This window comes from Triticum urartu, chromosome 2 (assembly GCF_003073215.2).
Source record: "Triticum urartu cultivar G1812 chromosome 2, Tu2.1, whole genome shotgun sequence".
Taxonomy (NCBI): domain Eukaryota; kingdom Viridiplantae; phylum Streptophyta; class Magnoliopsida; order Poales; family Poaceae; genus Triticum; species Triticum urartu.
The window spans coordinates 725,103,181-725,125,968 of record NC_053023.1 but is presented as its reverse complement, the minus strand read 5'-3'; the positions used below and the strand labels follow the sequence as shown (position 1 = coordinate 725,125,968).

General features: G+C 46.5%; 3 protein-coding genes and 4 non-coding genes across 8 annotated transcripts; 1 reads left to right on the top strand and 6 right to left on the bottom strand.

Annotated features, from left to right (window-relative positions):
- Positions 1-7,878: 7,878 nt before the first annotated feature.
- LOC125540164 (N-terminal acetyltransferase A complex catalytic subunit NAA10) lies at positions 7,879-12,199 on the bottom strand. Its single transcript, XM_048703752.1, has 2 exons — positions 11,496-12,199; positions 7,879-8,078 (listed from the first exon to the last, which is right to left on the bottom strand). The coding sequence occupies exon 1, from the start codon at positions 12,085-12,087 to the stop codon at positions 11,500-11,502; it is 588 nt and encodes a 195-aa protein (XP_048559709.1). The 5' UTR covers positions 12,088-12,199; the 3' UTR covers positions 7,879-8,078; positions 11,496-11,499.
- Positions 8,599-8,690, bottom strand: LOC125541877. The gene has a single exon (XR_007297717.1). It is a non-coding gene; the product is annotated as a small nucleolar RNA Z221/R21b (small nucleolar RNA).
- Positions 8,933-9,022, bottom strand: LOC125541879. Its single transcript, XR_007297719.1, has one exon. It is a non-coding gene; the product is annotated as a small nucleolar RNA Z221/R21b (small nucleolar RNA).
- LOC125541880 lies at positions 9,337-9,428 on the bottom strand. Its single transcript, XR_007297720.1, has one exon. It is a non-coding gene; the product is annotated as a small nucleolar RNA Z221/R21b (small nucleolar RNA).
- On the bottom strand, positions 10,616-10,729 carry LOC125541863. Its single transcript, XR_007297703.1, has one exon. It is a non-coding gene; the product is annotated as a small nucleolar RNA Z278 (small nucleolar RNA).
- Positions 12,200-14,165: 1,966 nt separating the features above from the next.
- LOC125540163 (sm-like protein LSM7) lies at positions 14,166-16,835 on the bottom strand. The gene is made up of 5 exons (XM_048703751.1): positions 16,669-16,835; positions 16,501-16,582; positions 15,629-15,700; positions 14,719-14,771; positions 14,166-14,430 (listed from the first exon to the last, which is right to left on the bottom strand). The coding sequence occupies exons 1-5, from the start codon at positions 16,669-16,671 to the stop codon at positions 14,338-14,340; spliced, it is 303 nt and encodes a 100-aa protein (XP_048559708.1). The 5' UTR covers positions 16,672-16,835; the 3' UTR covers positions 14,166-14,337.
- Positions 16,836-16,977: 142 nt separating this feature from the next.
- On the top strand, positions 16,978-22,716 carry LOC125540161 (double-strand break repair protein MRE11). Of its 2 annotated transcripts, none has more exons than XM_048703750.1 (23): positions 16,978-17,225; positions 17,465-17,520; positions 17,766-17,901; positions 18,009-18,166; positions 18,405-18,495; positions 18,606-18,725; positions 18,797-18,865; positions 18,990-19,081; positions 19,164-19,266; positions 19,355-19,462; positions 19,547-19,609; positions 19,676-19,747; positions 19,913-19,990; positions 20,070-20,132; positions 20,220-20,286; positions 20,404-20,486; positions 20,953-21,066; positions 21,180-21,257; positions 21,333-21,401; positions 21,494-21,717; positions 21,949-22,036; positions 22,159-22,344; positions 22,433-22,716. In XM_048703750.1, coding segments are annotated over exons 2-23 (2,100 nt in total). In that variant the 5' UTR covers positions 16,978-17,225; positions 17,465-17,518; the 3' UTR covers positions 22,469-22,716. The 2 variants fall into 2 exon arrangements, with proteins under 2 accessions (XP_048559707.1, XP_048559706.1); XM_048703749.1 differs by having other exon boundaries at positions 21,491-21,717.
- Positions 22,717-22,788: the final 72 nt, after the last annotated feature.

Sequence of the window (22,788 nt, the reverse complement as noted above, 5' to 3'; positions counted from 1 at the left end):
GAGGATCCCATCGAGCAAGAGCGTTTTCAATGCAGGCTTATGGCCATGGCAAGAAGCCTCAAGAAAAAACAGCAACAGCTTAGAGCTGATCAAGATTTGCTAGTCGACAGATGGACTGAAGTCCTTGCGGCCGAAGAGCATAAACTCGAATGCCCCTCCAAGAGCTACCCAAAGCGCAGGTCGCTACCCCAATTAGAGGAGGAAGCACTTAAACCTACATCACCAGCACTTGATACGGCCGACCGGCCACCTCGTGGCCGCGACAGAGAGGCCTTTCGGCCCTCCACTCAAGCCGCACCTCGTACCAAGGCACAGGAAAATGCGCCAGACCTGCGAGACATGTTGGAGGACAAGGCAAGGCAAACAAGATCGATCTACAGATCGCGTGGGCGCCCCACGACTCGAGACGATAACCGTCACGCCGAACACAAATCTGGTAGGGCCGAACACAGTAGACAAAGCTCATTGGAGCTACGTCGTGATATAGCCCAGTACAGAGGCGCCGCACACCCACTATGCTTCACAGACGAAGTAATGGATCATCAAATCCCCGAGGGTTTCAAACCCATAAACATCGAATCATATGATGCCACAACAGATCCTGCGGTATGAATCGAGGATTATCTCCTTCATATCCACATGGCCCGCTGCGATGATCTCCACGCCATCAAATACCTCCCACTCAAGCTTAAAGGACCAGCTCGGCATTGGCTTAACAGCTTGCCAGCAGGGTCAATCAGTTGTTGGGAGGACCTGAAAGCCGCATTCCTCGACAACTTTCAGGGCACTTATGTGCGACCACCAGACGCCGATGACCTAAGCCACGTAATTCAGCAGCCAGAGGAATCGGCCAGGCAATTCTGGACATGGTTCCTAACAAAGAAAAATCAAATAGTCGAGTGTCCGGACGCAGAGGCCCTAGCAGCCTTCAAGCACAATATCCGTGACGAGTGGCTTGCCCGGCACCTTGGACAGGAAAAGCCGAAATCTATGGCAGCACTCACGACACTCATGACCCACTTTTGCGCGGGAGAAGACAGCTGGCTTGCTCGTAGCAACAATATGACCAAGAACCCTGGTAATTCGAATACCAGGGACAGTAGTGGCAGGTCGCGTCACAACAAGCAAAAGCGCCGCATTAACGGCGACAATGCTGAGGATACGGCAGTTAATGCCGGATTCAGAGGCTATAAATCCGGTCAGCGGAAAAAGCCATTCAAAAGAAATCCTAGGGGCCCGTCCAGTTTGGACCGAATACTCGACCGCTTGTGCCAGATACATGGCACCCCCGAAAAGCCGGCCAATCACACCAACAGGGATTGTTGGGTGTTCAAGCAGGCAGGCAAGTTAAATGCCGAAAACAAAGACGAGGGGCTGCATAGCGATGACGACGAAGAGCCCCGGCCGCCGAACAACAGTGGACAGAAGGGTTTTCCCCCACAAGTGCGGATGGTGAACATGATATACGCAACCCACATCCCCAAGAGGGAGCGAAAGCGCGCGTTAAGGGACGTATACGCGGTAGAGCCAGTCGCCCCAAAGTTCAACCCATGGTCCTCCTACCCGATCACCTTTGATCGAAGGGACCATCCCACTAGCACCCGTCATGGCGGATTCGCCGCATTGGTTCTAGACCCAATTATTGACGGATTTCATCTCACTAGAGTCCTTATGGACGGCGGCAGCAGCCTGAACCTGCTTTACCAGGATACAGTGCGGAAAATGGGCATAGATCCCTCGAGGATTAAGCCCACCAAAACGACCTTCAAAGGCGTAATACCAGGTGTAGAGGCCAACTGTACAGGCTCAGTCACACTTGAAGTGGTCTTCGGATCTCCGGATAATTTCCGAAGCGAGGAGTTAATCTTCGACATAGTCCCATTCCGCAGTGGCTATCACGCACTGCTCGGGCGAACCGCATTCGCCAAGTTCAATGCGGTACCACACTACGCATACCTTAAGCTCAAGATGCCAGGCCCTCGAGGAGTAATTACGGTCAATGGAAACACCGAACGCTCCCTCCGAATGGAGGAGCACACAGCGGCCCTTGCAGCGGAAGTACAAAGCAGCCTCTCCAGGCAGTTCTCCAGTCCGGCCATTAAACGTCCGGACACCATCAAGCGCGCCCGGAGTAACCTACAACAAGACCGCCTGGCACGTTCCGAGCAGGCGTAGCAATGCGGCCCCAACCCCAGCCCTCGCAAAAATGCGACACCAGTGCTTCGCGTACATAACTACGCTCTAGAAATACCATGGGTACAGGGGGAGGGGCACCATCATGGCACGCCAGAAACACGGCTTAAACCGCACCAGGGGCTGCCGATTTTTTAATTTTCTCTTACTTTCAGGACTCCATTCTTCGGAAGGCCTGTTCGACAGTTCAAGTGCCGCACAAACGATGCAAGAGCCAGGGAAGCAGACAAGCCATGCCGCATTACGGAACTCCCAGGTGGTCTCTATCATGAGCAGTATACCTGTTTCGCATACCATTCCGCAGCCTGCCCCTGGAACGGACATGTTAAATAGTCCAACCTTTTGCTTATCGCATTATTTGTATTGTTCTGCTTTGATCGCAACCCCTTTTTAATAAACAATGCATAGCTTTTGTCTATTTTTGCATTACTCTTTTTTTTACAAATATATGTTCCTTAATGACATGTTGCACCCGTACACTTTGGTACGGCCAAAATATTCCAGGGGCTTTAGTACCCCTCAATATGGTGTGAGAAGTCCGAACACTTTAACAAGTGCGGCACCCCGAACTTATAGCATTATATGCATCGGCTCCGAATCATGTCTTGGGTAATAGTTGGGTTTGCCCGGCTCCTATGTTTTGGTGCCTTACGTTCCGCTATATCGGCTAAGGTAGCACTAGGAGAACTACTGCGATTGTGCCCCAGTTGAGCTGGGTCGAGCACCTTAGTAGAGAAAGCTAAAACTGACTGTCATGATGAAGCGAGAGCTGGTCGCTGTTCGAGAGGTTTTTCGAGTCCCTAAAGACTTATGCCGCTTAGAGCGAGGAGTCGGCTCTGTCCGGCCAAGGCGTGGATAGCGCCCCGAAATCGGTCTTCCGAATACCAGGGGCTTCGCCGAAATTTAAAATTATAGAATTCTATGGCTAAGTGAGAGTGTTCACGCATTATAGTCTGATTGCCTTGTTCGTTGTGCTGAGCGCCTCCCACGAAGGACCCAAACATGGGGAAAAGAGCGCTCAGGTTTATCCCCGAACACCCCAGCACTAGCGGCACGGGGACAGAAACCGACGACTCGCCATCTCTCAGAATTGATAAACAGCCGCACAGAAGGTAATATTTTAAATTCCAACAACATTGCTTAGCGCACATGAACAAGTTTTCAGCGCACAGGACAAAACGAGCGAGTTTTACTCAAAAATTACATCCCCGGAACATTCATCCGCCATAAGGCGGGCACCCTTCAGAACATCCTTATAATAATTCTCGGGCTTGCGATGCTCTTTCCCCGGCGGTGGCCCGTCCTTCACAAGCTTCTCAGCATTCAGCTTGCCCCAGTGCACCTTAGCACGGGCAAGGGCCCTACGGGCACCTTCAATGCAGACGGAGCGCTTGATGACTTCGAGCCTTGGACATGCCGCCACCAGCCGCCGCACCAGCCCAAAATAGCTCCCAGGCAGAGCCTCTCCAGGCCACAGCCGAACTATGAGGCCCTTCATGGCCTGTTCGGCCGCCTTGTGGGGCTCGACCAGTTGCTTCAGCTGGTCGCTCAGGGGCACGGGGTGTCCGGCCTCAGCATACTGAGACCAGAACACCTTCTCTGTCGAGCTGCCCTCCTCGGCTCGATAGAAGGCGGCGACATCGGACACGCTACGGGGAAGATCTGCGAATGCTCCTGGAGAGCTCCGGATTCGGGTAAGTAACAAGTAACTCACGTTTATGTGTTTGCTTTGCATAAAGAATGCCTTACCCGCCACTATCTTTTTCACCTCATCCAACTCCTGGAGGGTCTTCTGGGATTTGGCCTTGGCAGACTTGGCATTTTCAATAGCCACCGCGAGCTCGGACGCCCGCGTCTTTGAGTTAAGCTCCAAACTCTCATGTTTTTCCATGCGAGCCTGGAGCTCTTGCCGCACCTTGCCAACCTGGGCCTCGTACTTCTCCCGCTCGGTGCGCTCCGTGGCCGCCCTCTTCTTGGCCTCGAGCAGCGCTTGCTTCAGGGTCGCCACCTCAGACGTGGCCCCTACAATAGCCACGATAATCATGTCATTTTTTGCAATTGCACCTTTTTTTATATATTTAAACAAGGTATTTCTTACCTTCCTTGTCCTCGAGCTGCTTCTTGGCACGCCCGAGCTCTTGCTCGGACTGCTCGAGGTTCTACTTTAGCGTGTCCACTTCCGCAGTTAGTACGGCGGACGCCAGCAGAGAAGCCTGCATACGCATATTGACTCCTTTTTGTTAGACTCCTGCGAATTTTATTTGATCCTCTATTCGGCTTTTTCTTCCCGAGCGCCAAACAGAGCATCAGGGGCTACTGTCTATGCGGTAATATTATTTACACATTCTTTACTTACCTCAAAGCCTGTTAAAAGGCTAGCACAAGCTTCAGTCAGTCCGCTCTTGGCGGACTGAACCTTCTGGACCACCGCACTCATAATGGTGCGGTGCTCCTCGTCGATGGAGGCGCCTTTGAGCACCTCCAACAGATTGTCCGGCGCCTCCGGTTGGACGGGGGTCACCGGCACGGTGGGCTTGCTCCTCTTGGAAGGAGGTCGCCCGCCGGACTTTGGAACCTTTGAAGGTTCCGGAGCGGTGTCCGGCCTAGAGCCGGACTTGGAGCCTTGGGGGGTTTTATCCCCTTTACTCCTGGAGTCCGGGAGGTCGCCTTGCGGCGCCTCCGGGACCACCTCCTCCTGGCTTGGAACCTGTTGGGACAACACTTCGGCGTCGTCCGTAGGGCGGAAGCCGTCGGAAGCGAATTCACATCCGACGAGTCTAGTGAACCGCTCGATGACGCGTCGAGCCGGTCTTTGGGTGGGCTGCATAATCATATTCGACATAAGGGAAAGCTGTACAATAAAGGAATACTATGAATTACTTTGGTATCTGGATACTTACGATTTCGCCAGGGGCTTGGCCCTGAGCGGCCACTCCTCTCCGCCGTCGTCGGCGTTGATGGAGTAGTCCGGAGGAAGGGTTTTCCCCTTCTTGGACCCTTCAGCCTCCCCAGTAAGGGCGGCCTTCCTTTTCTTCTCTCCCCCCGCTGGAGGGGGAGAGGTCTCTTCTTCCTCCTCCTCGTCTTCACGGGAGGAATGCGCCTTGGAGCCGTCGGATGATGAACCCGACACCTCCTGGCGCCGGGCACTTTTTCGAGTCCCCGTGGCCTTCTTCATGGCCTTCTTCTCCGGCACCACGTAGGGTGCCGGAACCAGCAGCTTTGCCAAGCGGGCATCGGCTGGGTCTTCGGGCAAAGGAGCCGGACAGTCGATCTGTCCGGACTTCGCCTGCCAATTCTGTCAAAGGAAAGGGAGCTTAGATCTCGCATAGAGTTAAACTATGGAAAACTAATACCCTGTAAAAGGTACAAACAACTTACCGCGCTAGCGTGACGCTGCGCGCTGAATCCGCGATCCTCGGTAGCGGATGCGGGAGCCTCAGCGCCCTTGAAAAGCACCTTCCAGGCATCTTCGTACGTCGTGTCGAAGAGCCTGCTCAGAGTTCGGTGCTGCGCCGGGTTGAACTCCCACAGATTGAAGGCCCGTTCTTGACACGGGAGGATCCGGCAGATGAGCATAACCTGGACTACGTTGACAAGCTTGAGCTGCTTGTCCACCAGGGTTTGGATGCATGTTTGCAGTCCAGTCACCTCTTCTTTGCTGCCCCACGACAGACCCGTCTCTTTCCAGGACGTGAGCCGCGTTGGGGGTCCGGACCGGAACTCGGGGGCTGCGACCCACTCAGGGTCGCGCGGCTCGGTGATGTAAAACCACCCAGATTGCCACCCCTTCAGGGTCTCCATGAAGGAGCCCTCGAGCCATAAGACGTTGGGCATCTTGCCCACCATGGCGCCTCCGCACTCCGCCTGGTTGCCGCGCACCACCTTCGGCTTGACATTGAAAGTCTTGAGCCATAGGCCGAAATGGGGACGGATGCGGAGGAAAGCCTCGCACACGATGATAAACGCCGAGATGTTGAGGATGAAGTTCGGGGTCAGATCATGGAAATCCAGGCCGTAGTAGAACATGAGTCCCCGGACGAATGGATGGATAGGAAAGCCCAGTCCACGGAGGAAGTGGGGAAGGAACACTACCCTCTCATGGGGCCTTGGGGTGGGGAGGAGCTGCCCCTCTTCGGGAAGCCGGTACGTGATGTCGTTAGACAAGTATCCGGCCTTCCTCAATTTTTTGATGTGTCCCTCCGTGACGGAGGAGACCATCCACTTGCCTCCCGCTCCGGACATGGCTGGAGAAGGTTGAGGTGGGGAGTGCGGACTTGGGCGCTGGAGCTCGAGTGCGCGAAAATGGATAGGCAAAGGATGAAGAAGGCGTAGGTGAAAAGGTGGATCCTTATTCCCTTATATGGGTGGACGCAACTACGTGTCCCCACCAGCCTGGTAAAACTCGCTTATCTCCAAGCGCCGTAATCAATGGCGCTGTTGGGTTACCCACGCCCGTATTGATGAGAATCCCGGAATAAGGGGACACGATCTCTGTTTTAACAAGACGTGCCAAGGAAACCGCCTCGCATGACACGCCGAGGTGGGACAATAAAACGATTCGAATAAAGGCTTGGCCGTGGTGCGATGTCACACTACGGAATACATCAGCAGATTAGATTTGTGTAAATATTATTCTCTCTATAGCAATATGTGAAAACTTATTTTGCAGAGCCGAACACTATCTTTGTGTTCAAAATCTTCTATGAAGTACTTGGAGGAGGAACCCGCCTTGCAATGCCGAAGACAAACTGCGCACCGGACTCGTCGTCATTGAAGCCTGGTTCAGGGCCTACTGAAGGAGTCCTGGATTAGGGGGTGTCCGGATGGCCGGACTGTACCTTCAGTCGGACTCCTGGACTATGAAGATACAAAATTGAAGACTTCGTCTCGTGTCCGGAAGTGATTTTCCTTGGCGTGGAAGGCAAGCTTGGCGATACGGATATGTAGATCTCCTACCATTGTAACCGACTTTGTATAACCCTAACTCTCTCCGGTGTCTATATAAATATTAATCAATATTAATCAAGCAGGACGTAGAGTTTTACCTCCATAAAGAGGGCCCGAACCTGGGTAAAACTTCGTGTCCCTTGCCTCCTGTTACCATCCGGCCTAGATGCACAGTTCGGGACCCCCTACCTCTTCCCCCTCAAAGCTCCATTAATGCTCAAGCATTAAATGCTCCAAACTCCATTTTCGCCCGATCTATTGATTTGCTCGGGAGTGGTTGAGAAGGCCCTGGTCTACACTTCCACAAAGGGATTTTCGATTCCCTCATTCATCCCTAGCGGATCTTGTTACTCTTGGGTGTTTGAGCACCCTAGACGGGTTGAGGTCGCCACGGAGCCATAGTCCATTGTGGTGAAGCTTCGTGGTTTTGTTGGGAGCCTCCGATTAAGTTGTGGAGATTGCCCCAACCTAGACAACCTTCTTTGATAGATATTAGTTCGTTTTAGTTCAATTTCTTGGGTTCAACTGTTTTGTTATTTAATTAAAAAATATAGAAGTTTGAGGTAAAGAGCTAAGATGACCATTGCATGTATGTGCAACAAATGTGATCTTACATCACAATGCTCATTTTGATCATAGAAGAGGGCATCAAAACAAATTTTATTGAGTGCGCGTTTAGTTTAACCTTCCACACTTCAGGCATGATGCTCCCAAAATTTCAGGCACAACAATGGGAGGTAGTTAAAATATGTGCATGTCATTAATCTCACAAGAATTACAAGGACTCTAGCCAATATGACCAGGCAAGCCTACAGATCACAGTAAAATGTTCCCTCTGTATCATTGGTACAAGGCTACAATCATGATACAGAAGTAGAGCACCATCTGCTTCATATCATCCAGTAGGTTCAGCAGCTCCTTGCGCTTGACATGGCTTTCTGCAATCAGGAGAAAGAAAAAACATTTGAGAAACCACATCTAAGCAAAGCTGATACATGATTGGCGTGTACAATTGTCAAAAAAAGAAGAGATGAAACACTTAATTAGGAAATACAAGCTCCAGTAAAAGTTTTGGTTTTACAATGCCTCAGGTTTGTCGATTGATGTCATTTTCTCGAGAGGTTCTCCCTGAAAACAGGGGCTCGAGCGTCCATTTTGCAGACAGAAACATCATTGGCAAAACCGTTTTGAACCAAATTCCCAGTACATTCATAACAGGGAGGAAAAACCATTGAAAGATATGGAGGATTGGGAAGAAGAACCATCAGCGGCAAATGTTTTGACCTCAATGTAATTCAGTCCGCATCATGGTAGGATCGCTCACAGGCAACCCTCATCATCTGGTTCTATACATTATTCCTCCAAATCCAGTTAATATCCAAGACTACAGTATTCTCACAAAGGCAAAAGCTGAAAACGGTTTCTCAAAACCAATAAGAAAATACGAAAGTCATGAGATGGCTCAGAATTAAAATGGGTTGTAAGTTTGTTTATCAGCACAAAGAGATAAATCTCTTCAGAGTGGTGCATGACTTTTCTCATCATAGCCATTATCATCATTGGAAAACTAAGGACAAACTCCATTCAAGACTGGGGGGTATTGGAAAGAAGAACCATCTGCGGCAAATGTATTTGACCTCAATGTAAATTCAGTCCGCATCATGGTAGGATCGCTCATAGGCAACCCTCATCATCTGGCTCTGTTATTATCCCTCCAAAATCCAGTTATTACCTTAAATTACTTGGTTTCCCAAAAACCAATAGACAAATCAGAAAATACAAACACGCGAAGCGGCTCAGATGTAAAATGGGTTGTAAGTTTGTTTATCAGCACAAAGAGAAATCTCTTCAGAGTGGTGCATGACTTTTCTCATCATAGCCTTTACAAAGCACCTATTAGGAGACATAAATATCAACAGAAAACAAAGTAATTCATATGCAATGCAACAAGGTTCACGAAACAAGTTACCAAGAACTGCACTGGCATTCAAAATATAAGGGACTGTAAAGAAGAACCATCAGCGGCAAATGTATTTGACCTCAATGAAATTTCAGTCCGCATCATGGTAGGATTGCACTGGGGCAACCCTCATCATCTGGTTCTGTACACTATTTACCCAAACTGGTTTATAAAAACAACTATCTATGGCATGAAAAGCAAATAAAGAAGAAATACAAAAGTAGGTATCCAAGAGGTGGCTCAGATGTAAAATGGGTTGTAAGTTTGTTTATCAGCACAAAGAGATGAATCTCTTAAGAGTGGTGCATGACTTTTCTCATCATAGCCACAATGTCATTGAATACCTCAGATTTGTCCATTGATGTCATAATACTAGGAAGTACAATATGGAATACCTCAGATTTGTCATTTGATGTCATTTTACATCTGCTTTCTCAAGAGGTTCTCCCTGAAACAGGGGCTTGAGTCCACAGGGCATCCATTTTGCAGACAGAATCATCATAGGAAAACGACAAGTAATTCATACATATCATGCAACAAAGGAAGCTAAATAAAAACGCAAATCTCAATTCAATCACTAGAACAAACTATTGTCTCAGATTTGTCAATTGATGTCACATTATATCTGCTTCATCAAGAGGTTCTCCCTGAAACAAGGGCTTGAATCCACAGAGCATACATTTTGCAGACAAAATCATCATTGGCAAAACTTAAGAAAATGATGGTTAAGGCAACAAAGATAGTTGCAAAATCAGAAGTCACACCTCAATACATTCTAACTACAAAAATAACACGGCAATAAGCAGAACAATGCTATACTATTGTCTCAGATTTGTCAATTGATGTCACATTATATCTGCTTCATCAAGAGGTTCTCCCTGAAACAGGGGCTTGAATCCACAGAGCATACATTTTGCAGACAAAATCATCATTGGCAAAACTTAAGAAAATGATGGTTAAGGCAACAAAGATAGTTGCAAAATCAGAAGTCACACCTCAATACATTCTAACTACAAAAATAACACGGCAATAAGCAGAACAATGCTATACTATTGTCTCAGATTTGTCAATTGATGTCACATTATATCTGCTTCATCAAGAGGTTCTCCCTGAAACAGGGGCTTGAATCCACAGAGCATACATTTTGCAGACAAAATCATCATTGGCAAAACTTAAGAAAATGATGGTTAAGGTATCAGGCAACAAAGATAGTTGCAAAATCAGTAAGTCGACAGACCTCAATAGATTTAACTTCTAAAATAACCACGCAAAAAGCAGAACAGTGCAAAAAGATGTCTCAGATTTGTCAACTGATGTCCTATTATATCTGCTTTATCAAGAGGTTCTCCCTGAAACAGGGGCTTGAATCCACAGAGCATACATTTTGCAGACAGAATCATCATTGGCAAAACTTCAGAAAATGATGGTTAAGGTATCAGGCTATAAAGATGGTTGCAAAACAATGCACTTAACTACTAAAATAACAAGGCAATAAGCAAAACAATGCGACAAGATGTCTCAGATATGTCAATTGATGTCATATTATATCTGCTTCATCAAGAGGTTCTCCCTGAAACAGGGGCTTGAATCCACAGAGCATACATTTTGCAGACAGAAATCATCATTGACAAAACTTGGCAAGATGCAACAAATTCAAGCCACAATAGTTTTACATAACTTAATTGCACATAACCAATATATTCACAATACAATTAGAAGAACAGTGATTTGATCCAACAGATGTAGCGAGAGATTTTGGAAGCATAACCATAAAGAGTGACCTCCCACGTTAAACTCACCAGGAATTACTATGTGCCACTATGACTGGGCAACTTTGAGAAAGAACAATCTCAAGATGCCAAAGGTGAGAGAGGCACCGGAGCACATTATAGCTCCGGTAAGCATAAGGTCAGAACTAATGAATGCTCATCAAACCACATGAAATCAAAAAAGTATTTTTTTGTTGTGATAACAATAGATGTGGCGAGAGATTTTGGAAGCATGGCAACAAACTGCTAGCAACCACGTTAAACCGGCCAGTGACTACTATGCGCCTCCATGACTGGGCAACTTTGAGAAAGGTCAATCTCAAGAAGCCAAAGGTGAGAGAGGCGCCGCACACACAAGATCCAACAGCAAGATTTGGCTATGATGGTCATCGCACGGCTCTATTCAATTCATCAGTAGGAAAGCAGCGTTGCCACAAGCATCAACTTAATTTTCCTAGCAAAATCCAAGATCCAACAGCAAGATTTGACTTTGTTATTTTCCTAGCAAAATCACGACTGAAATCATTATACAGCAGACCTCGTTTGGTTCTAGAGTAAACACATGTATCGAATTTCTGCAGTTTATTGTGCAAAAAGTAACAGATCGAGAGGAGGCAGCAGCTTACCCTCTCATGATTCGGCCTTCTTCTCCGGCGAAGCAGAACTCGGGGACGAGCCGGCCGCCGCAGCAGGGGCGTCGTGGGAGCAGCAGCCGCCGCCGGCGTGGTGGTGGTGGTGGTGCTTCTTGGGGACGGGCTGGCGCAGCATCTTGCGCATATCATAGGCGTCCTCGCCGTCGGCGTAGTACTTGGCCTCGATATCATGGATCTGGTAGCCGAGGGTGGAGGTGTACAGGTTGAAGGCGGCGCGGTTGGAGCGGCGGACGTGGAGCGAGACGTACTCGGCGCCGAAGACCTGGTCCATGGCGGCCTGCGCGGCCGACATGAGCTTGGTGGCGAGGCCGAGCTTGCGGTGGGAGCGGAGCACGGCGAGCGAGGTGATGTGGCCGTGGCAGGGCTCCGAGGGGTCCTCCTCCATCTTGGCCAGCACGTAGCCGACGATGCGGCCGCCGTAGTCCTCGGCGACGAACAGGAGCTGCGGCCACGACAGCATGTGGTAGAAGTAGTACTTCATCTGGTAGTTCTCCGGCAGGCACATCAGGTTGCACGCCTGCATCGCCAGCAGGTCGTCGATCGTCGCCTGCCGGATGCACACCATCGTGGACTCGCCGGCGATCGAAATCTAACTACTGTATGGATCTAGGGTTGGGTGGTGGTGAGGCTTCGCCGGCGGGATGGGATGAGGTGATGGTGATGGAATCGGCGGCGGTGGAGGGTATTAATAGAGGTGGGGTGGGGAAGGGAGGAGAGACCTTGACCTAACCGGCTAACCCTAGAGGCAAAGGGCCGACATTGGCCCATGGGCCAAGGCAAGTTAGCCCAATACAGAACCATATTATTATAACATAAAAGTCCAAACTCTTATAAAATAACAAAACAAAAGGACTAAACAATTCTCATCAAAAAATAAATGGACTAAAAAACGATGTGAGTTGGGAAAAAAATGTAAGAACAAGCGAAAGCATTCAAAAACTCTCAAAGGTTGACTAGTGGTGGTGAAGGTGCATTCTATGACTATGCAAAATGTCCCTTGGCTAAATAATATGTAATATTCGGTGTTATATATGTACATGCCTTTTTATATAAGCTTGATCAAAGGCCACGGAGTTGACTCTAAAAAAAGTCTATTCGCGCTGTATTTTGAAATGGAGGGACCTTTCAGGGGCCTATCACACACACTGTCGCCCATATGGTTTTTGTTTTTCAGCTTTTTTAGTTGTATATTCCCCTAATACTCCCTCCGTTCCAAAATAGTTAGTTCAAAGTTGAGTCATCTATTTTGGAACGGAAGGAGTATTTCTCAAGCGAATACAAGACGGATGAAAAGCACAATATAGATGCAGCGATTCTCCTACGATATGATACTATTCTCCAAAAATGAAGATAAATGCAACCATCGTTGCTTTCATAGGATGTTTGAAGCAGGTCCATACAAATTGCAAGTTCATCGACACATGTCGAACACGATTATAATTAGTTTTTCCAAAAGAACATAAGCTTGTTTGGAACGTGTTTTTACGTAACACAGTTTTGAACCAATCGACTAATGCAAAGCTTATGACGCCCCGTCCGCTGTGAGGAAGGGCTTGGCAATCTCATCGGTTCCATCAGTTGGTGTCACCAACATGACAGCAATGCATTTACATCTTGATTCATCGTGTTGGTTGGACACGGCTCGTAAGTTGAATTTCATTTTGGCATGTTTCAATATTGATTCGTGGTTCACTTTGCTTTGTTGCATTGTTGAATTGTTAAATCGGCGATGAATTTGTGTTATATGGTCAACGCTCATGGATTCGAGGGTTTCGAAATGAGGAGCGTGGTTTTTGGGCAAGACTTTTGAGGGGTCGTCCGACGATGTCTGGGGTCGCGCCCGGGTGCCTCCGCAAACATTTAGGAGGTGGGGGGGGGGGGGATTTGCCAAAGTCCGACTTTAGATGCTCTAGCTGTGCAAAATGTTACTACTTTTGTTCCCTAACGTAGTGCTTAAGTATCTTTTTAGAATTCAAACTTCGTAAAGTTAACCAAATTTATTGAGAGAACTACATGTATTTTCAAATAGTTATGTAAATATAATATGAAAAAAATGTCTCATCACGCATCCAATAGTATATAGTTGGTATTTGGTATTGCAAATGAAGATAACCTTTTAAATGACCAAGTTTTCAAAGTTTGACTTAATTTCAAAATCACATTTCGGGGACAGGAGCAAGTACCTTGTCACTGTTTCAGCCAAGTTTTTTTTCTCAATTGACATTGAAGATCAAATTCTCAGGGACAGGAGCAAGTACATTGTCACCCAATTGTTTGTTGCCCGATGCGGCTCTGCCTTTGCCTGGCTGGCACTAAAGCATCTATAAATTGAGGGTGAACAGTTTATTTAACTTTGAACTCATAAAACGAGCATGAAGAGAGCTCTGCCTTTGCCTGGCTTGCACTAAAGCATCTATAGATTGAGGATGAACAGTTTACTGAACTTGGTTGAACTCGTAAAACAAGCGTGAAGAGAGCAGCAAAAGACGCGCCCACGAAACAAAGCTGCTATTTTTCCATGGTATTTTGTTTGTGAGCAATTCTGGTAAACTTGTATCTTCACCTGATATTTCATCAAGCTAAAATGCAAGATAGATGCAGCCATTCTCCTAGAACCATGACAACATTCTCCAACAACGAAGATAAATGCAATCATGGCTGCTCTGAAAGGATGTTTTAAGTAGCTCAATACAAATTACAAGTTCATCAGCACATGTCAAACACGCGTACATTTAGTTTTTTTTCTCTCCAAAAGAACAGAAGCTCTTTTGGCACATGCTTAACACAGCTCTGAACTAATCGACTGGTACAAAGCTTATGACGCCCCCTCCGCTGCGAGGAAGGGGTTGGCAATCTCGTCGGTTCCATCAGTTGGTGACACGAGCATGACAGCAGTGCCTCTGCACACCTGCAACACAAAGTATCATTGTATCAATAGATGCATGACATGTACTCAACAACAGCAAATCAAAAACACAAAAGGATTAATGAAACAATCAATTAATATCCAGCATAACAACTGATGAGCACATGGGGAACTAATTGCTGAGAAAGATTAAGGGCCATATGGTATATATATTAATATAACGTCGGTAAATAATGGAGGATAGCATCCACTATCAAGATATTCAAAATGATAGGCAGAGGATTGAATCCACATGTTGACTGATAGAGACAATAGTAAAAGAGTACTTACAATTAGACCAAGTTGTCTGGTCTTGGTCGACAGCTTCAATGGGTCATCTTGCTCTACAAAAGAAAATTGCAAGATGAAGGTTATTACACATGACACCGTAGAAGAAAGGAGGGCCATTATTCTCTTTAAATGTGCAGGAGTTACGATGATCATGTTGTTTACAGAAAACATAAACTCCACATTTGTTGCAATCTACTCCCTCCGTTCCTAAATATTTGTCTTTCTAGACATTTCAAATGACTGCTACATACGGATGTACGTAGACATATTTTAGAGTGTAGATTCACTCATTTTGCTCCGTATGTAGTCACTTGTTGAAATGACTAGAAAGACAAGTATTTAGGAACGGAGGGAGTAGTACTCAATGCAGTGCTCTATACAAAGTTAGCCTTGACGAATTTTTAGTAGAACAAAAGATTCTATGCTGAACAAATAAGTCATAGCTCTCACCCTAAGCTCTAACTGTAGAAACCGTCAATCATTAGAAAAAAAAATAGATGGACAGTAAGAGCGTGTTCGGATTCACTCCGCTCCACAGCTCTGCTCCAGGAGCGGGCCGAGCGGTGCCGAACGCTACTACTCCGCAGAGTCAGAAGAGCGGAGCGGAGCAGACTGTAGTTCAATCCGGCGGAGTCGCTGAAACCGAGCTCCGCATGCCACTCCCTAGCCTCTCGCGCAAAACTTACGGGTTGGCTTGATCCAATTTTCTCGCTAGCGCGCAGCAACTACCTGAACCTCACACCCCGTCGTGGAGGGAGTGGAGTGGTTAACGAACGTGATAGCTACTCCCGATTTTTTGGGGCGGAGCCAATAATCCAGGAGCAGGGAGCGCCGGAGCGGAGTCAAGGATTCAAAGGAGTGGAGGGGATCCGAACACGCCCTAAAACCCAAATGAAGGAAGCCTAAATACCTCTTTCAGACTCGACTGCTTCATCCAGCACCAAGTTCAGCAGCTGGTCATATCCCTTCAAAGTTCCTGTAACTGCAAATATGCATATGTCACGTCAGTATATAACTGCTAGCAAGAACACAGCAGGAGATAAACAGGTAGTACCTCCGTTCATAAATATAAGATGTTTTGGATGTTTCAATATGGACTACATACGGAGCGAAATGAGTGAACAAACACACTAAAACGTGTCTATATACATCTGATTCATAAAAAAGTTTGAACATCTTATATTTGTGAACTAAGGGAGTACATAGGTTTCATAGAGCTGGCCACCATAGGAGCTTAAACAATTTTCAACTACTAAGGTAAGAGACACCTCATACCCACACCCTGTCAAAATTTATAGACAAACATACCCAACAAAAAAGAGGTGCAAGCAAGCACAAGCCTGTAAATGATTTGCGATAAAAGTCCATACATCACGCTAACACATGATGAATTACCATGATCCAGGTTTAATTTCACTTTCCCACCGCACCTGTTTCCTCACTGTAGAAACAGGTATCCTAGCACACATCTAGACTAGATAAACTCACACAGAGGCATTTGTTTTCTGACTAGAATGACAACAGCCAACAACTCACACACAGACACATCCTTCAACACCAGAGAAACACAAAACTCACCAACTAAATCAGACAAAGGCCAGCTAACAAGTCACGTCAGTAACATTCGCGACATTCTCTACGAGTCTCTCTACACCAAACACTGCACCGGTGGCAGAGCCTAACGCAAAATAAATAGGGAGCCCTCTAGTGGATCTGACGATGTATCTTATCATAACACTGGGAAGGGATATTAGAAGAAAAAGAGGGGATTTGGGCATCAACCTTGGCGGCCGCCGGTGAGCTTGACCTGGACGCCCTTGTCGACGAACTTGGCCAGGTCGAGCGCCGTCTCCTTGCGCCCCGCCTGAGCAGAAACCAACAGCAAAACATCAACGACACGCCCGCACCAACACGAATCGAACCACCGAACCAGCCCGCGCACCAGCTTACCATCTCGCCAGCCGAACCCTCCTCTCGCCTCGAGCGCGCGGACCGGGCGAGGAGTTTGCCCTAGAAATCGATCGCCGCCGCAGGTCGGGAAGGAACGAACACTCTCGTATCGCGTAGGAGGAAGCCGGGAGCAGCTCGTGGCTATGGCTATGGGCTACGGACGGGCAGGGGAGAGAGGTTCTATCCTGGGCGGCCCAGGTGGACCTACCCCATGGGCCGGCATTCAGGGCCGAAGACTCGTGGGCCTGTTTAGCCTGGCGACTCAGAAAGGAAGTAAAGCCGCGAGGGTCCCGCGACCGGCGGGTCAATTATTTTCTTTCCTTTCCTCCCGCTGCCTCCGGTTCGTCCGCCGCTGACACAGGTGGCGCCGCGCCGCTCGGGTCGTCCCTGGTCAGCAGCCGCGACTCCGACGCCGCCGTTGCGTGCAGGAGAGGGTGCGAGCGGTCCGTCGGTCGAGCTGAGACTAGCGTCCACCGACTACGGCTTCGCGCCAGGTCGGTCGCCGCGGTGGGCTTCTCCCATCGACGGCGGTGGAGGTGGCGACAGGAGAAGAGAAGGTGATTGCCGTGCTTCTCTCGCCGTAGACTCCGGCGTCTCCGCGTTTTCCGCGTGCCTTGTTTCGTGGCGGCTTGCTGCGTGCGAGGTTGGCTCTGGTTTGGGCGTGTGGTGCAGCTGTTGTGGCGCCCAGCACCTGTTCGACGGAACGCCTCCAAGCCTCCATCGTGCTCCCGCCACTCGAGTCGTTGGTATTGTCGCTTGTCAGCTAACCGTGGTTGTGTGTCTGTTGTCCTTGCAGTGAGCTGTTGATCGGAGACGAGTGCTTTGGCTATAGTTGGAACCAGCAGAGGCAATGTGAGTCCACCTGATCATCATAATGCCTTAGTGGCATGATAATCTGGATAAATACATAGTAATCAATCCGAATTTTTTGCAATTAACTACTCGTTGCATAGAGACAACTACTACTCGTTGCATAGAGACAACTATCTTTGTGCATTGGGGCATTCGATTGGCTGCCACCTGCCACTAGGCTGACAGCCACATGATGCTGTCCTGTCCTGTCCTCCTGACCTGTTCGCTGTTGAATGCCACTGCAGGGAAGACGACAGAGACACGCTCCGGATACTTGTGGCCACCGACTGCCATCTGGGCTACATGGAGAAGGACGAGATACGGAGGTTTGATTCGTTCGAGGCTTTTGAGGAGATATGCTCGTTGGCAAAGCAGAAGGAGGTTCGTAGGAGCAATGTTTTGCGTGCGGTTATTTTGATCCACCTGTTCATCCTGTCGTGGACAGCCCATTATTGGCCTGTAATAACTGGGATGAGACTGATTCGCAGGTAGACTTTGTGCTTCTTGGTGGTGACCTGTTCCATGAGAACAAGCCTTCGCGTTCAACCCTGGTGAAGACCATTGAGATTCTACGCCGCTACTGCCTGAATGACCTGCCAGTGAAGTTCCAGGTTGTCAGTGATCAGACAGTCAACTTCCCAAACAGGTTGAACAATGAATCTCAAAGCTCAACATTCCATTTCATAACGGTCCTCATATTTTGGTGATTACTCGATTTAAAAATTCAAGAAGGACAACCACATGATTTTTCATGAGAAAGCCTATTACTTTTAATTTATTTTGATCTTATTTATCTCTTTATCATGCATGAAAACCGTAGGAAAGATGCGTGCAGTTATATTCTTGGCCATGTTCTCAGATGAACTTTCCTGTTCCATTACCAGATTTGGCCACGTAAACTATGAAGACCCACATTTCAATGTTGGCTTGCCTGTGTTCACTATCCATGGAAATCATGATGATCCTGCTGGGGTGGTATGAGCTTATTTTTATGATCTTTTGAATTGTATGGGTTTCTACTGAAATTATCTGTATTATGTCTCTCCACTTTCTTTTATGCATTCGTTCATTTTTCCTCATTGTAGGATAACCTCTCTGCTATTGATATCCTTTCGGCTTGCAATCTTGTAAATTATTTTGGGAAGATGGACCTTGGCGGCTCTGGTGTTGGTCAAATAGCTGTCCATCCAGTACTTGTTAAAAAGGTGAACTACTTCAGTCCCAGGCAATATCATGAGCTCTCAGATGCCAAATCTGTAATTTCATATCATTTCAGGGTACAACTACAGTTGCACTATATGGCCTTGGGAACATTAGAGATGAGCGACTGAACAGAATGTTTCAGGTGCCTCTCCATTCTGCTAGTTTGGTTTGGAGCTTTTTATAGAGCAATATTTTTTTTGTATCTTTGTACATCTGCAACGCAGTCACCCCTTTATGATTTCATATTCTGTATCTCAACACTTCAGACACCACATTCAGTACAATGGATGCGACCTGAAAGTCAAGAGGGTCTATCAGTATCTGACTGGTTCAATATCCTGGTACTTCATCAGAACAGGTATGCATTTTACTAATTTATTTCAGTCCTTAATCCTGCATGCTGGAAAGCAATTTACATCTGAAGTTCTGAACACATACAGGATAAAGACAAACCCAAAAAGTGCCATCAACGAGCATTTCTTACCACGTTTTCTAGACTTCGTGGTATGGGGCCATGAGCATGAATGCCTTATTGATCCCCAGGTAATAATTTGGGATTTCTTTTTGAAATTATTATTTTTTTCAAGGAAAAAACTTACTGTGCACTTGCCTTCTGATCAATTGCCTGTAGGAGGTCCCTGGAATGGGTTTTCACATTACGCAGCCAGGCTCATCAGTTGCAACCTCCCTGATTGATGGTGAAGCAAAACCAAAGCATGTTCTTTTGTTAGAAATCAAGGTTAATTTTCTTCTTCTTTTATGTTAAACACTACATTGTTGTGGTGTTCAGAGTTTTCTTATTCCTTGCATATTCCTTCAACAGGGAAACCAGTATAGACCAAACAAAATACCTTTGATGACCGTTAGACCTTTTGAGTATGCTGAGGTATGCCACTCCTTACTTCATGCTTATATAAGTGATTCTCGGTTTCTCATGGTGTTGAATGTGTAGGTTGTGTTGAAAGATGAAGCAGATGTCGACCCTAACGATCAGGCCTCTGTTCTTGAACATTTGGATAAAATTGTGAGTTTTCAGTTTCCTGTTTTGTGTTTAGAACTTCAGATATTGTCCCTTTTCCTATAAGCATATGGCATTGCTGGTGTGAATTCATCAATAATTCTTATTTGCCAGTTTCTTTAGTCTGGTGAAACTCCTTTGTTAAATGGAAACGATTTACCTCGATTTCAGGTAAGAAATCTGATCGAAAAGAGTAGTCAACCAACAGCCAGTAGATCTGAAGCCAAACTTCCATTAGTTCGAATCAAGGTAAAATATCAGTAGAAGTAATCCGCGAAAAATAATGAAGATATATAAAACACATTAAAGTCTGGGTACTGTTTTGCAGGTAGATTACTCTGGGTTTTCAACAATAAACCCACAGCGATTTGGTCAGAAGTATGTCGGCAAGGTACCTCGGGCACTAATGCATTAATTATTAAAGTGTTCTTCTCAAGCTTAGCTGAACGAACTCATTTCATGGCCTCTTGTTGTAAAGGTTGCGAACCCCCAAGATATTCTCATTTTCTCAAAAGCAGCAAAGAAGCGCCAGACTACTACAGGAGGTATTTTGCTGTGTTTAAGAAAAACAGTGCACATGATGTTTGATTAGTGAGAGAAAATACAGAGCTATGAGAAATTTTGAGTAAACGTTCATTGACGTTGTCTTTAATATGTTGTAGAGAATATCGATGAGTCCGAGAAACTTCGTCCTGAGGAACTAAACCAACAAACTATTGAAGCTTTGGTTGCAGAAAATAACTTGGTATTTCTTGAAACTACATCTATTATATTTCTTCTTTCAGAAGGGGATGGGATACATATTGGTATCTGTTTTATTCTTAATGTCATGCCCTCTACTTGTATAATACATGATATCAGGAAAACAAAGCATCATGCATTAAAGCGGTTTCAAATGCTCACTGTTAGTTTAGTATTGGAGAAATATAATATGCTTCATAAAATCATAAATATAATGACAGATAAATACTTTTGGCTAGAAGGTAGAAGCTGCATTGTGATAGGCATTGGGCCATTGATCAGTTAATATGATGCACCTACATGGCTATTCGGCCGCATTAAAATTTTACATGAGCTGAAAGTTGATAACAGTATTGTGAGACAATGGATGATTTTATTTTCCAGCGGACTTCCAAATTTTGTTCTACAGATTTGAATACATTCAAACTTTATTTTTTATTTCTACAATGGTGCACATTTCTTGTTTGCAGAAAATGGAGATTCTTCCAGTTGACGACTTGGACATTGCATTGCATGACTTTGTCAGCAAGGATGACAAGACCGCATTCTATGCCTGTTTGCAGCGAAATCTGGATGAAACAAGGGTATGATTTGCTACCGTTCTGTAGTCTTGGGCATATAGTGTTAGTCCTCAACTTGGCCGCATGATGCCTGAGAAGTTATGTCTAAGCTCCAAACGTTTTGTTCGAAATTGCAGAAGAAACTGAATTCCGAAGCAGAGAAATTTAAAATCGAGGAAGAAGATATAATAGTCAAAGTTGGCGAGTGCATGCAGGTACAAACCCTTGTACTGTAGTTTTGCGACGAGGTTCTGGCAGAAAGGTTTATGATTGACCATTTTATTCTCTAGGAACGTGTAAAGGAAATATCTCTACGCTCCAAGGGAGACACAGGGCTCGCATCAAGCACTCAAAATTTGGTGATCACATATATTTAAGCCCTTGCCATCTGCCGCACCTCCTTATGCTCCAGTTTCTGACCTGCTTATTGCTCTGATGGTACTCAAAGCAGGATACTATTAGAGGTAAATCTGTAGCAGCTGAAAGTAGCATGAACACTTTTAGTGATGACGAGGACACCAGGGAGTTGCTTCTTGGTACCAGATCAACCAGGTCTACAGCTGGATTTACTAGACCCTCTAAAGATGCTACTGGTGCCGCTAGAGGTGGAGCTTCCAAAAGAGGCAGGGGGAAAGGCTCATTGAAACAAACCACCCTTAGTTTCAGTCAATCAAGGTTTGTTAAAATTCCTTGCCATTTTTGTCTTTTCAGCACTGAAAATTTCTAGTCTGGTGTGAACTATATGCTACCTTGGAGAAATTTATGGATTAACACCATGAGTGTGGAGCTCATGGACAAAGGGAACTCTAATCAGTTGTCTGCAATTTACCTATGTTGAAGTTTCTGAATGTCGTAGAACTTGTGTGCTGGAACTTCAACATTGATCTGACCGAACAGCATTTTCAGGTCAAGTGCTGCTATTCGCAGTGAGGAGGTGGACTCTTCCTCAGATGAGGACGCAGCGAACGAAGTAAATGAAGTTGTTGAAAATTCAGTACGTCTGTTTCCTCGTTATACTTACACAGTCATTATACATCCATGACAAATTGGCAATCTGGACCGCCTTTGACAAACGACTTCATGAACTGTGTTTTATGGTTCCTCGAATGCTCGTAGGATCCCGAGGACAGTTTCCCACAAAGTGGACGGAAAAGGCCGGCTCCTAGAGGCAGAGGTTGGGCCAGAGGCACTACCACTGCGAAAAGAGGGAGGAAAGCCGACACTGGTTCCATGCCAAGCATGGTGATGAGCAAAGACGATGACAGCGACGAAGATGACAAGCCTAAGAAACCTCCGCCTCGGGTAAGCGAAGTCACGTCGTAATTGTCGTGTGAGAATGTTGTTTGTGTCGTGTTACATGATTGATATCAAGAGTTTTGCTGTTTTGCAGGTCACGAGGAACTACGGAGCCGTCAAGAGGAGATGATTCTCATTCTGATGAAGCGATCCGGAGAATCAAGGGCAGGGTTAGAATAGCTGATGTGTTGTTCCCATCAACCTGGCTGGCGGTCTGTTTGCAGTGGAAGACAAGTGGAACTCAATCACACGATCTCGTGTACTGTAATTTATATGCTTGTAACTGCTAAACGCTGGTAGTTAGTTTGCCAGTTTACCATTGGGAACTACAGTATTATCATCGGCATATACTCTGTTGCAGGCTAGTCTGTCGTGTGAGCTTATGGCATCCTCTTAAGTACTCCCTCCGTTTCTAAATATAAGGCTTTTTTGATTTCAATACGAACTATG